The sequence below is a fragment of the Vicia villosa genome, linkage group LG2 (genome assembly GCF_029867415.1).
Source record: "Vicia villosa cultivar HV-30 ecotype Madison, WI linkage group LG2, Vvil1.0, whole genome shotgun sequence".
Taxonomy (NCBI): Eukaryota; Viridiplantae; Streptophyta; class Magnoliopsida; order Fabales; family Fabaceae; genus Vicia; species Vicia villosa.
Window position 1 is genome coordinate 154,441,086 of NC_081181.1, and position 14,370 is coordinate 154,455,455.

The 14,370-nt window shown below is 32.8% G+C and overlaps 3 protein-coding genes across 3 annotated transcripts; 1 reads left to right on the forward strand and 2 right to left on the reverse strand.

Annotated features, from left to right (window-relative positions):
• The first annotated feature begins 217 nt into the window (after positions 1 to 217).
• LOC131652574 (protein CDI-like) lies at positions 218 to 1,903 on the forward strand. The gene is made up of 2 exons (XM_058922475.1): positions 218 to 373; positions 735 to 1,903. Exon 2 carries the CDS (start codon positions 737 to 739, stop codon positions 1,553 to 1,555), a length of 819 nt encoding a protein of 272 aa, XP_058778458.1. The 5' UTR covers positions 218 to 373; positions 735 to 736; the 3' UTR covers positions 1,556 to 1,903.
• Positions 1,904 to 2,256: 353 nt separating this feature from the next.
• Positions 2,257 to 5,800, reverse strand: LOC131652573 (uncharacterized). Its single transcript, XM_058922474.1, has 5 exons — positions 5,707 to 5,800; positions 3,143 to 5,144; positions 2,920 to 3,035; positions 2,711 to 2,823; positions 2,257 to 2,587 (listed from the first exon to the last, which is right to left on the reverse strand). Exons 2-5 carry the CDS (start codon positions 5,083 to 5,085, stop codon positions 2,480 to 2,482), a joined length of 2,280 nt encoding a protein of 759 aa, XP_058778457.1. The 5' UTR covers positions 5,086 to 5,144; positions 5,707 to 5,800; the 3' UTR covers positions 2,257 to 2,479.
• Positions 5,801 to 7,691: 1,891 nt separating this feature from the next.
• LOC131652575 (uncharacterized) lies at positions 7,692 to 11,665 on the reverse strand. Its single transcript, XM_058922476.1, has 6 exons — positions 11,110 to 11,665; positions 9,635 to 9,800; positions 9,203 to 9,379; positions 9,043 to 9,126; positions 8,567 to 8,648; positions 7,692 to 8,472 (listed from the first exon to the last, which is right to left on the reverse strand). Exons 1-6 carry the CDS (start codon positions 11,475 to 11,477, stop codon positions 8,039 to 8,041), a joined length of 1,311 nt encoding a protein of 436 aa, XP_058778459.1. The 5' UTR covers positions 11,478 to 11,665; the 3' UTR covers positions 7,692 to 8,038.
• Between the last annotated feature and the right edge of the window lie 2,705 nt (positions 11,666 to 14,370).

Sequence of the window (14,370 nt, forward strand, 5' to 3'; positions counted from 1 at the left end):
AAGTTATGATTTATTTTCAGTAGTAAATTAGAGAAAAGTAATCAAAAGATTGTGTAATAGGAAAATCTAAAATTGAGAGAATCTCTCAACTATGAATAAAATAAAATAAAGTAAATCAAATCAAACTATATAGTATTACTAATAATAGGTGGATTATTTAACAGTGAAACAATGGGTTAAGGTACCTGATTGGAAGAGATTGAACATAGCATTCTATAATCCAGCTATTGAAATATACTTTTCTACGCGTCAATCAAATTGCTAGATTTACTCCTTTCATTTCTGTGGCCTATATATAGCCCTACATTGTCGGTCTAAATCTCAATCTTTCTCTTCAATTTCCTCTTTTTTTCCAACACACTCTTTCTTTCTGGTAATTACTATTTCTCATTTTATTCTTAGGTTTTTTTGTTCTTTCATGTAAGGTTATCATGTTTTCACATTGTTACAACTATTGGGTCGTTTTGAAAATCGAAAAAGATTGAATTTTTGGTTTCGTTTTTGTGAATTGTCAAATGGGTTAGAGCTATTGGGTCATTTTGAAAATTGATAAAGATCACATTTTTTCATTCTTTTTTGTGAATTATCAAATGGGTTAGAACTATTGGGTCATTTTGAAAATTGAAAAAGATTACTTTTTTGAATTGGTTTTTGTGAATTATCAAATGGGTGTGTGTTTGATTTGATGTTCTTGCATAGATTGATTGATTGTTGGTTTGTTGTTTTTTTGACAGAGATGAGTTTGAGCAATGAGAATGAGAAGAATCAGTCTTCATTACCAACTAGTAATGGTAATGGAATAGCTGTTGTTGATTCTGCTGAGAATGGGAATGTGAAATCAAAGAAACCCTTCAAGATCTTTGTGGGTTATGATCCGCGTGAAGAGATTGCGTTTCAGGTATGTAGACATTCAATCATCAAAAGGTCTTCAATTCCTGTTGAGATCATACCAATTAAGCAATCAGATCTGAGAAAAACTGGTCTTTATTGGCGTGAAAGAGGTCAATTTGAGAGCACTGAGTTCTCTTTTACAAGATTCTTAACACCTTATTTAGCAGATTATCAAGGTTGGGCTTTGTTTGTGGATTGTGATTTTCTCTATTTAGCTGATTTTAAGGAATTGGTAGATTTGATTCAAGATAAGTATGCTATTATGTGTGTTCAACATGATTATGCTCCGAAAGAGACGACGAAAATGGATGGTGCTGTTCAAACTGTTTACCCTAGAAAGAATTGGTCTTCGATGGTTTTGTATAACTGCGGTCATCCTAAGAACAAGATTCTTAGTCCTGATACTGTGAATTCACAGACTGGTGCTTACCTTCATAGGTTTCAATGGCTTGAGGATGATGAAATTGGTTCTGTTCCATTTGTTTGGAATTTTCTTGAAGGGCATAATAGGGTTGTTGAGAATGATTCCACTACTTTACCTAAGGCCATTCATTATACTCGTGGAGGGCCGTGGTTTGAGGCATGGAAGAATTGTGAATTTGCTGATCTATGGCTTAATGAGATGGAAGAGTACCTGAAACAGACGAAAAAAGAATCTGCATGAATCGTGATGCTTTTCGATGTTATAGGATTGATATCTGCATGAATCACGATGCATTTCGATGTTTTAGGATTGATATCTGTATTTTTCTTAATTTCAAATTTGTTATTGTGCTAAGTCTGTGTATCTGATGATGCAATTATGAGAATAGGAGGAGTATGAAGGTTACTAGTTCATATCATCTTATATAGTTAGTGTTCTTTTACAATGGCATTTTAGAGTGAGTTAATGCCTTTCATGATGTATTTGATTTTTTCATTTTAAAGACCTCTCTATAGGCTTTAAATAAGAGGTCTGATTATAACTTTGTATCGAGTATTTTAATCAATAAAAGCTTTAATGTTACGATTATGCATTGTTCTTGGTTTTTTATCATAAGATAAGATGAACTTCAATATAGTTTTGTGCATGTTCTGCTCATAGTATGTGTATGTCTCTTATGTAGAAATTTGTATGCAAGATAGTGAGGTTGCAAAAAAACTTGAATGGAGCATGATTTGAATTGATTTGAAGAACGCGTGATCAAGTCATGCCACGAGTGCGATGTTTTTTTAACAAGTCGGTATACTAACATAATCGTGTTCAGAGTATCTCTGGGTTTGCAATACTTACACACCCTGTGCAACAACACTTGTGCTAAACTTCGGTGATCCGTGAGTGTGATGGTTAAAGGATATGACAAGAAAATACAATACCTTGTTAAATGCCTAAACAAGATCTTTATTTTGTTTTAATCTGTTACAATTGTTAAATGATGTTTGGCAGCACAACAGAACATAGACTATGTCAGTAATGAGTGCTTGTTTTGAATTGGATCAGTATTATTTTCTATACAACTTTTTATGAATAAGAAACAAAAATTATGAGAGTATTAGCTGTTTGTGATGATATACATACATATATGATATATCAACACTTGACAAGTGGCTAAAGGCCTAACAATTGTTTCTTTTTAAATTTTGATATCAATTCTTCTTCAGATGGAATCTCAACACCTGCTTCTGAGGTGTTAGACCACCATTCCATGATTTCTTCCTGCACAAAAGGAAAAAAGAGCATCATCATACCCACTTGAAAGTTTCACAAGAGTTAACGGAATCAAAATGACATGGAAACCAATAGCTTCAATTACAATAGTCCTTAATAATTGATTATTACCTCAAGAAATTCTTGATTGGATATATAATGACTTTCTACCATACACTCTATTCCTTTTACTTTCACTGACAGAGATTTTCTGGTATGCTGTTCCAAACTATGTCTCCCGGTGTCTGTCATACACCAGAATAATTAAAACATGTTATCTCGAGAAAATAGATCAAGGTATGATTCTACATTGAATGACCAAGGTGTGGTTTTCATTATACCAATTATATAAGCTACATGGTATCCAGTTCCCCCAAGTCCTTCTTCCAACTTCCCAACCCGCAGTCGCAAGAAAAAACCATCTAGTTCAGATATCGATCCATGAGAAGTTATCCATCTGATACAATCATACAGAGAAGTTCGATTAAGTTGTTTATAGTTGATGCAGTTTTATACAAAATGTGACAGTATGTCGGTATTAGTTAATCGGCTTGCATTACTTACTTCAGGATATCGGAGCGGGACAATTGAAGCTTCTTCACTGCATCAAAGATCTCCTCAGGCATATGTGAGATCTTCCTTTCAGCCAATCTTAATGGAGATGTTGTAATAGCCTTGTCATTGAATTTGTTTTCCTTTGAAGAAGTAGAACCGCAGTTTTTCTTGCATGATGCATTGCATTCTATCTTGACAGCTATAAAATCATTTGATTTCTGCTTCAAACTGATATTCTCATCTGTTTCGTTATGGATTCTATCATGGACCAAGGTTTTAACTTCAGGTATTTGCTCTGAGTTTGCGAATCCTGGTGATGATGAAAGGTCGTTGAACAAGGGGGAAGTTGACTTCGGAGCAAATCGAGTTAGCCACAGACTCCCTGGATTGTCTCTTCTGTGATCGACTTTCTCTGTTTCCTTTCTTCCGGATGGTGCATTGGAATCTACATTATCAGTATCGTTAGTATTTTGTCTGGCAGAAGATGAATTTGATGCCATTTCTTCCTTGTCCTTACTAAGATCCATGTTTGAACAATTTTCATTCCCTAGTTGCTTATTTTTTCTACTTTCCTTACTGTTAAAATAATTCAACGGTTCAATGTTAGGCTGCGACGGACCAGCATCATATCTACCTGTAGATGCTTCAAACTTGTTTGATTGAAAATGTCGTTCGGCAAGGCTATTATTATCTGGAAAACAGGTTATTGGAGTAGCATTTATTCCGTGTACCATGTTAATTGGCTCGAAATCCTCGTTACTTTCTCCTTCTCGGTGAAACCTTTGTGTTCCTACTTTCTTCAAGGTTGGACCATACATGGACTGAAAAATGGATCTGAATCCTGTATTTTTCGGTTCAGGATCTTGATTCGTTCTGCGTGTGATAAGTTTCTCTTCAAACCGTGCATTATGATGATCTGCATTTGCATTTCTAAGAGCTAAAGTGTTTGAATCATTTTGAATAGTTTGCGAGAGCCCTTTCACCATGCTTGAAATCCAATTATTGAATGAGCTTTCTTGTTTAACGTACGATTTGGAACCAGAAGTTTCTTCTGCGTTGTTTTTCACTCTTTTACTCCCGATTACCAACTGCTGTTGTTGAAAGTTACGCCGCTTTTTACCTGTGGAAAAAAACCTAGCACTGTTACAGCTTTCAACACTTGAATTGCTCTCACTATCCATTGATAATCTTACATTTGCGTCCCCGTCTGCTAAGAACTTTTCCTTGCCTTTATTTTCGGCCACGCGAATTCCACTGTTACACGGAGAATGTGAAACCGGAAGAATCTCATCGGAAAGTAGTATCATTTCATTCTCCTGAGTTTCGTTTTTAATCTCCTCAACAATAACTCCACATGTTGCAGCACAAGCAGCTTCAGCTTCAACATTCCTTATATCATTTTCGGCACTAGATTCAAATTCTCCCAAGGGATTTCTGCTGGAGGACGCTAAATTAGTTCGCGGATCACCAGAGCCTCGATATTCAAATATAGGCTCAACTACGGTATGTAAATCATCCTCTATTTCTACTACCTTTTTTCCTTTACCGATATTATTTTCTTCTTCGACTTTAGAATCTTGCTTGACATCTGAATCACTCATTGTATCTGCATTACCTCTTTCGACACACGCAACAGCTACAGGTTCATGAGTGATAGAGTTGCAATAAGTAACACTTTGCGGCGGAGAAAGAACCATATAACAGCTCGGTCCAACAACGCGAAAAAGAGAGCTGTTTTTATCAGCACATTTGAGACTTAAACCTTTTTCCGGAGACCAAACTATTTCGGATAAAGGATCAGTTGTAGCTAATTTCATGTCAGCTCTTGAAGCTGCATTTGCACCTGCACATGATTCGCTTTTAAAAATCTTCCAATCGCATTCGTTTGCATTATTCATAAAGAGTTCACTATCAGTCTTTGCTTTTACTTTCTTGTTTTCTTCTCCACTCATCTTCAGAAAGATAAACTCTTTACATGAATTTCCTGAAACATTATTCGGATCGAAATTACCTGTCATGTTGCATCTTTAAATGAAATAATTCTGAGCGCAGAGCACATATAACAATGTAAATGTCTGAGGCAACTAGTTTCTTACTAAAAGTAATATTAAGCATAGCACCAAATTACTTAACTGAAATATGTATTACTTAGCCCAATTAATGATCGAGTAAAGTTATCTGTATGGACTAGCCCAACACAGAAATTACTAATATCTAGCCGAATTTGAACCTGGATTTTTAAAGAAGCGCACTGTACTAAGAAAACACTATTATTGATACTACTATTAACACTAAGAGTGAAAATTGTTTATACAGAAATAACATGCAAACGGATAATAAACTGCGCTGCTACCACTAATTAAACACAAGAATATAAAAATCAACAAACCCTACAAAATAGTATCATGTTAATACAAGTAGGATATTATTAATTATTATATTGAAGTTAGAATCTAATTATGTAGTAATAGATTAAATTAGTGGATAAGATAAAGTGGATAATAGTGTTCTCTAAACAAAATAGAATCATGAAAGTGTTAAGCAATGTAAAGAAGTGATAGAAAGAAACGTACCAGTTATGTTTGAATGATTCAGCGAAGAGAAGAAGGGAAAGTGAGGAAATGAGTGAAGTTTTTCGGTTGCAAGTTGCAAAGTTTTGAGTGACAGATGTCATGTCATGACAGTTAATGTGAAGCTGCCTTGCCTTTTATTGCTTGATTTTTTGTATTCTTTTCTGTTATATGAGGATGAGGTGGTGACACATGGAGACATTCTATGCCAGTGACCACTTATATATACGGTCATGATATTTACTCAATACAAACATTTTGTAATCATTGCTTGAAATAGTATCTGGATTTTATGATTTAACACACAAATCAATAAAATGTGTATCACTTTTTGTGAAATGGTGGTCTCTTTGCTATTATGTCAACTATTAAAAGATGATACTAAGCTCACTAAATTTCCCTTTTATATTTCAAAAATTTATATTTAATCTTTCCATTTTATCGACTTTTATTTAGTCTGTTTTGGATTGACGGTGAATAAAATTGATTTTGACGAAATTGATTTTAACAGAATTGAGTTGAACATAATTGATTTATGTTCGGGTACAATAATATGAAGTGATTGTTATCAATTAATGTTGTTGGGATAGTTTTTACCAAACTTCATTTTGAATATATAATTACTAAAATAGTAATAAACTCTAATAGAAAACAAAAATGGAAGAAGTAATTGATGAAAATGTAACCAAAATTAAAGAATGTCTGATATACCTAGTAGTTAATTTTTTTTTGTATTTTGATAATTTGCATTATGATTTGTATTTTATGAACAATATATCACATTTGACTTAATATATAATATTTTGATTGAATTACATAAGTGTATGATTTAGTTGAATAACAATTATGTATACTATGTATAATTGAGTTAAAATATAATGCTTATTATAATATGTTAAATTTATAGCAAATTTATTGTAAAAGAGGAAAATTTACTGTCCTTAAAGTTGGTACGAAGCTTAACTTTTCAGATTATACACTTAAATGTAAAATAAACATACTATTATAAGCTCAAAATGTGTGTTGATGATGTGGCAATGCTTTGTCATTCAACGTAGAAGATCATGTGTTAATTTAACGTGTTTATTATACTCTCAATCAATGAAAGTTAACAAGTGCCTTTTTGTTGTCAAACATTAGTGTATTAGCGAGAATCGCACTCACACATCTAATAATTAATTTTTACTTGATCAATTTAATTATATTAATGGTAATGCTAACTTGTGCTTTTGGGGCAAAGACACAAATTAAGAAACAAATATAGAAAGGTTTTCTTGAAACTTGTGTATTATCTTTAACAAAAGGTTATAATTAATGTTTTTAATTACATTTTTCAATATAAAGTTTCTATTTTTAAGTTTTTTAATATGTGCTCTTAAGGGACCTTGGATAAGAAGTAATAAATGCTCTAAGGTAAAAACTTGAAAATAGAAAATTTATATTAGAAATAAAAAATAAAAAATTTAACCAAGCACTTGGGCTCCAGCGGTAAAAGAGTTCCTGCAAAGGACGATACTCGGGAAACACCGAATTCGATTCCTGATGAAAACAATGTTTCACCCGTGTTCTTACCTCAGTTCACAACTTATACCCAAAGGCACAAGTTAACATTACATTTTTTTAGGAAAGTGAAGAGCATGCAAGCAATTTTTTCATAGCATCTATTGGTGAGTAGTCTCTCAAACAACTCCACTCCTTGTAAACCTATCCTTTCCTACTTGGAATGTTAATGTGATTATTTTTGTATTCATTTACAATCATCTTCATATAGTTATCCTCCTTTTACAATGCATCCCTTGTTTTTTCAGTTCTACAACCCTTCTGCTATTGGAGCAACAAGTTTCACTTTCGTAAAGCAGTGTTTAGGTTGTAAAAGGGGGGTAACTTTTCTGAATTGGAACCATATTTTATGTTTTTTTTAATCAACTCATTGAATCCATAACAGACATTTGAATACTTTGTATATAGATATCTAAGAAGACTGCATGGAAGAAAGAACGTTGACATTAAATAACTGAACTTTATAGGCCAACCAATTACACATTTAAAATAACTAAAATGACTGACTCAGATACTCACGGATCAAACTGATATTTTACAGTTCTGCAAAAGGATCCTCCCTCTCTACGCCCTTAAAGAAAAGACATGGAATTGTGGCTTTGCATTCTAAAACGCACAAAAGCAACATGAATCAAGTAAGGTTGAAACTAGCAAAAAATATAACCATAACCACAAAATTAGCATTTGATAGTGATAAATATGGTTTAAATATAACTTATGAGGAATCTTCTTAATGGTGATTATGTAAATTAAAATTGATGAGATCCTACATCACTCATCTCCGAGCAAATCTATGCCCTGCTCCCAACAATAACGCTCGCCCTACTGCACCACTTTGAATACCTAAAACCACAGCAATAGCCCCACCCAAGGCCACCCACTTCCAGTCCAGGCCAGGACCATTTTGCTGAGTGTTGCTGATGCCTTGCCCCCTCTCTTCAATCAAAGACGCAGCGTCTGACAAATGCAAGTTTCTATCAAAAGAAATCTTGGTTGTTTTACTGGCCATCAATGCACATCTCGACAAAGAAGCATCTGTTTTCCTAGCATTCTGGTATGCTCTCATACCAGAGTGCAATTTCTTGACAGCTCCCCACATTCCATGGCGGACTCCTAACTTTGCAACGTCTTTTGGAATTCCCATGTCTTCATGATGCAAAAGGGTAACCTCGCATGCAGACAACTGACCATCGCCTTTGCGAGATTCCACTGCATCAATTTCGCATACTCAATTGTTAAAACACCACTATTAAATAGCTAAATGTCAACAAGCAAATAAGATAGAACTTTGCCCATTTCTTACCAGGTTTGATTACCCAACTAGAGAAGTATTGATCTACACGCCTCGGCTTATCACGTTTTGGCAAACTTGGATAGGGCACCCCCTACAACATTGAAGATTAAATGGTAATAAACCTTGGGTTTACATATATAATTAATATTGTATGTATTGTGTCTTTTCTCAAAACAAAACAAAAAATATGGGTTTATGAAAATTTAGATTGGCTACATAAAGAAATATCAGAAATGGATGGTATCAACTAATAGAAAGCTCGAATTAACAAATACTTAGCATGGCAAGTTAAAAAACACCGAACAAGAATAATTTATGCTCAACTGTTTTAACGATAAATTGAAACTTTCGCTATTAGTGCCTTCACATTAACAGGATTTTCTTTCTGCCAACAGAAGAATGGTAGCTAGCTAATGCGAAAGAAAAATAAACAAGATAAAATGCCACAAAATTGCAATGAATTATGTTACAACTCATATTCATACCTTTGTCACACAATAGTATGCGTTTCCAGCCTGCCAAATCCTTCGAGCGATAATATATTCCCGATCACTACAGAAAAAGGGGAACTATAGACAGAAAGTGTAAGTGAACCATGTCATTGTACACTAAATATAACAGTTACTATATATTTGCTCTAAATACCTTTTTAATCCAGTGAACAATCGATGTCCCATCATTAGGGCATTCCTCCAACACTTTGCAGTGTGCGAGCATAGCATCCCATTTGGGACGAAAATCATCATCCCAGAAGAAATCCCTCACCAACTCAGGAGTTGCGTCTTCAAACACAGTTCTACTACGGTAAACTGTAGAACCTGTCTGTTATAAGATCCATCATCAGAGACAGATATATTTTAGTCAAAATATAAAAGAAATAATCATAAACATAGATTATGACTATGTAATGAGCCTTTTGGGTGTTAAATAGTCATCACATAAACCCACTTTAAACTAGGAAGTAAAAATGCCTTGAATAGAAAGGATATCTAAAATAATAATTTATACGTGACATGCATATTTTGTGGCAGATTATAGACTGTCCCCGTGAGATGAAAATTGAAAGTCAGAATCTACCTCAGAGTCATAACGCCAAGCTTTGTATTGCATATTTGGTGTAGACCTCTCCATAAAATTTTGCCAGTCCATCACTCCATCCTTCCCTTCAAGAAGATGAAGAAGATGTTCCAAATCAGCCTGTGTAACTGTATTCTGCTCTCTTTCATCCGCCTTATCACCCAACCTAATGAATGTGCAGTAACCAGGTCCAAAATTAATAAAATGCTTTACTCTTCCGCCATCAATGCAGCAATAATAGGCCATCCAAGAACTAGAAGTAAGCACTTTAAGTAGGAACATCAATTCGATAATTAATATTTGTGTGCATTTCAGTGTTTTCACTTGGTGATAGTGAAAAACATCGGATTGTTAAATTCAGTTATGCCATAGTGCTACAGCACCACTATAGTGGCTACTCGACAATATTTTATAGTGGTTTGTCCAAATTCCCCTATGCTATAGCGATATAGCGCTGCTACAATGGCTATTTAACAACATTGGTGCATTTGTGAAATTCATAATACAGTCAAAAGAAGCTGATTGTCATATTGAGGGAAATTAGACAGGCAGAAGAAATGGGGATAAACCATAAACATAAACTCAAAACCAATGTGAAGTACTAAGTAGAAGCATCACAACAAACTACTACAGCATTATGAGTGCTACAATCATACTCTCTTTGTCTCTTAATATATATCTATCTATCTATCTCTCCTTTTATTTTATGAAATACTACAGTCATAGTCTCCAGGAAAAATTAGAAATGAAAATATAAGAGAGTGTCGGGGTAGCGTCTATAGTAGAGAAAATGGTGGAAAATAGACTTAGGCGGTTTGGGCATGTAGAGAAAAGACCGGTATATTCTATAGTAAGGAGCGTAGACCAAATGGAGAGAAGGCAAACAATTAGAGAAAGGGGAAGACCTAGAAAGACTATCAGCGAAGTTATTCAAAAAGATCTCGAGATTAATGATTTGGATAGAAGCATGGTCCCTCATAGAACACTATTGCAAAAGTTGATTCATATAGCCGACTCCACTCAATGGTATAAGGCTTAGTTGTTTTCGTATAATCTAATAAAAGGCAGCTAAATAAAAAAGAAGATTTGGGAGGTAGCCACTAAATTATCCCTATCCTCAAACAAACACAATTAGATGATACTCTAGATCAATTCATACAACAAGAAATCCAGTTCCTAAAAATGCTGAAAATCCAAATGCAAAAGCAACCATCACATACACATATACTACACATCCCCGATACATCATACATAATTCAATATTTTGATTTTCTTACTCCTATCCACAATATTTTTTTACAATTGCTTATGATAAGCTAACTATAATACCAACCTCTAAAATGAATCTAATCAGAAATCATCACACGTGTCGATAAACATTTCAAATTAATCCACATTGTATAAGATAAATCTCAATAGAAAAACCTAATAAATTGAATTCAAACCAAAATATGATGATAGTAAGGTTGCCTTACCGAGTGGCGTGTTTGATTCCATCGGAGGAGGTTGCGTTATCAGAATGCGAAGACGGATCTTGCGCTTTGGCCTTGTTTTTGAAATTGGTCCAATAACTACGGCAAATAGAAAAAGCAGAGAGAGCGGTAAAAGCTAACCATAACCGACGAGCACCGAATCCCGGCGGCACCGTCCATAGGAAGCGAAACTTGCTCCGGAGACCGATAAATAGAAGTCCGGTCCACCGCGGCCGCCACGACCACCCGATCACTAACCCGATCATGACGGCGAGCCAAATCGGAACGGCGCATAGCAAAATATCGATGAATGTTTCGGTTATCGAGGGTTTCTTCATAAACTCCATAACATCAAACAAATAATCCTCCATTATAGTTCAAGCACGAAATCAAAACCGAAATGAAATCGAAAATGAAATTGAAATTGAAATTGAAATGAAATTGAAATGAAATTCAGATGATGTGGTTGATGATGAAGATGAAATTGGAAACCCCTTTGTACAGGACACACCTAACAACGAGTTTCATCTTTCATCCAACGCAACATAGCACGGGATAATAGATTTCGCTTTTTGAGTTAGAAGCGGGACACGTGGCGTGATGTGTACCGTCGATGTGGTGGCATTGATTAATAATTAAGATTTGTTGAGTTTGGCAGCTCGAGTCTTCGACCTTATCTGATTAGTCCGAAATGTAAGTGTACAGTTGTTGGAGAAAGCGGATATATATGTTTATTTGTTACGGTTGGTGATGCTCATTGCCTGTAAATTCTTTTTTATTTGAGTTTTATTAAGGTACACTTCTGTATTTAATTATTAAGGTGCACCGTCGATGTAAAATGTATTCAATAAAAAAAATTTAATTTATTGAATTATTTTAAAAATAAAAATGTGATTTTTAAAAATACATGTTTCTATTAATTCATCGTGAGTAAATACATATTTTTTTTAGGCTTAATAGTAATTTTGATCCCTCTATTTTTTTTATTTTTTTTTTAATTTTAGTTCTTTTATTTTTAACACCATGATTTTGGTCCCTCTTCTAAATTTTCTGTTGAAAAAAAAGACAAAATAGGAACTAATTTTATAAAAAAAAGAAAAATAGAAGGACGAAAATTATACAGAAAACTAAAAAAAAACTAAAATAGTAATTTATAAATAGAGGAAATAAGACAAAATAAGATAACTAAAATTACAATTAAGCTATTTTTTTTATCTTAAGGGTCTGTTTGGTAAAAATAGCGGTTGACTGATTAGATAGCTGATAGCTTATAGCTTATGACTGATGGCTGATGACTGATGACTGATGGCTTATAGCTTATAGCGGATGGTTGAGACTGATAGCTTATAAGCTCATTGAAGTGTTTGGTAAAATTAGCGGTTCAATTAACTTATAAATATAAAATGACATAAAAGGTATTTAATATATAATTATTTTATTTTAAATTAAAATAAATTATAAGAGTTAAAAATGAATTTTAATTAAAATAATAAGGATAAAAAAGAAAGAAAAAGTAATAAGCTATAAGACATAAGCTAAAACGCTATTTGAAATAGCGTCTGGAAAATAAGCTATAAGCTAGTAAAATAAGCTATAAGCTCGTGATGAAAAGACCGTTATCAAACGGGTCTAAATTATCATATGAGCTTATAAGACATAAGACATAAGCTATAAGCTCGAAATCAGGTCTTACCAAACAGAGCCTAAACCTAATTTTTTTATCATATTTAGAAAAAATACTTTAAATGTGAAATGGAAGAGACAGAGTTTCAAGATAAGATTTCATTCATATTTGATACTATTATTTAATTCTCTTGCAACTAGGCACTAGTCATAAGACTGTGTCTATATTATTTAATTTTCTTACAACTAATATTTTTTAATTGACCGACACTATTAAATAATTAGAATTGCTAAAAAAAGAAAGTGGGGTGATTAAGATACGAAACATTAGCCTCATACAAATTGTCAGATAAACTATTAGAATGTAATATCGAAGTCAACTAGATTAATAATTGTTGTGAAATTAAAAGACAGAATATATAATAATTTATAAGAAAAAAAGTTCATACACTGAAAGTGTAAAATAACACTAACAGTGTAAAATAACTTTACACTGTCAACCAATCACAACCTTGTATCAGAATAAATCACAATTTAATTAAAAAGATTTTTTAATGACGAAGCACTTTGTTAGTTTTCTATTGGATGACAGTATAAAATAATTTTACACTGTCAGTGCATATAAATTAAACTCATAATTTATTTATCTCATTATACTAAACTATTTATTACAGGAGAGATATAACTCTCTATGGCTCTGTTTGGTAAGACATGTTTTCGAGTTTATAGCTTATGTCTTATGTCTTATGAACTCATATGATAATTTAGACCTGTTTGATAACGGTTTTTTCATCACAAATTTATAATTTATTTTACCAGCTTATAACTTATTTTTTAGACGCTATTTCAAATAGGATTTTAGTTTATGTCTTATAGCTTATTACTTTTTTTATCCTTATTATTTTAATTAAGACCATTTTAAACCCTTGTAATTTAATTTAATTTAAAATAAAATAATTATATATTAAATATCTTTTATGTCATTTTACATTTATAAGTTAATTGAACTGTTAATTTTATCAAGCACTTCAATGACTTTATAAGTTATCAGTCTCAACCATCTGCTATAAGCTATAAGTCATCAATCATCAGCCATCAGTCATAAGCTACTCCCTCCGTTTTTTATTATAAGTCGTTTTAGACTTTTCACACAGTTTAAGAAAAATAATAATTGTTGTATGAAAATGAGAAATTATGAAGGTTTTTACAAAATTATCCTTCATAAATGACATATGAAATATAAATTTATATAATTGACAGGAGGGAATAATAAATATTTAAGGATATAATAGGAAAAGTAGCATTAATTATTCATTGGAATTGTAAAGCGACTTATATTTAAATACAATTTTTTTTTCCAAAATGACTTATAATAAAAAACGGAGGAAGTATAAGCTATCAGCTAGTTTATCAGTCAACTGCTATTTTTACCAAACAGACCCTAAAACATTATTTTTTTAAAGTTGTTGCTAAAAATTATAAATGAGTTATAAGAAAATAGTCACTCAAATTTTTAAAAACAAATTCTATTTTTTAACTAAGTAATTTTCAATCTCTTCAATTTTCTATACATGAATCACAAAAGTCTAAGGTATTTAGAAGTGTTTTTCAGTCCCCAATTAGATATCTCAAATGATTTTT

What these genes read in the sequence shown, in the direction of transcription:
- LOC131652575 (XM_058922476.1), bottom strand. Translation starts at nt 11,477, where the DNA reads ATGGAGGATTATTTGTTTGATGTTATGGAGTTTATGAAGAAACCCTCG. An exon ending in CTTGGCGTTATGACTCTGAG is followed by an intron (nt 9,380 to 9,634) that starts GTAGATTCTGAC and finishes ATCTTATAACAG; the next exon opens with ACAGGTTCTACAGTTTACCG. An exon ending in TAGTTGGGTAATCAAACCTG is followed by an intron (nt 8,473 to 8,566) that starts GTAAGAAATGGG and finishes AAATTGATGCAG; the next exon opens with TGGAATCTCGCAAAGGCGAT.
- LOC131652574 (XM_058922475.1), top strand. Translation starts at nt 737, where the DNA reads ATGAGTTTGAGCAATGAGAATGAGAAGAATCAGTCTTCATTACCAACT.
- LOC131652573 (XM_058922474.1), bottom strand. Translation starts at nt 5,085, where the DNA reads ATGAGTGGAGAAGAAAACAAGAAAGTAAAAGCAAAGACTGATAGTGAA. An exon ending in TCCCGCTCCGATATCCTGAA is followed by an intron (nt 3,036 to 3,142) that starts GTAAGTAATGCA and finishes TGATTGTATCAG; the next exon opens with ATGGATAACTTCTCATGGAT. An exon ending in CCAATCAAGAATTTCTTGAG is followed by an intron (nt 2,588 to 2,710) that starts GTAATAATCAAT and finishes CCTTTTGTGCAG; the next exon opens with GAAGAAATCATGGAATGGTG.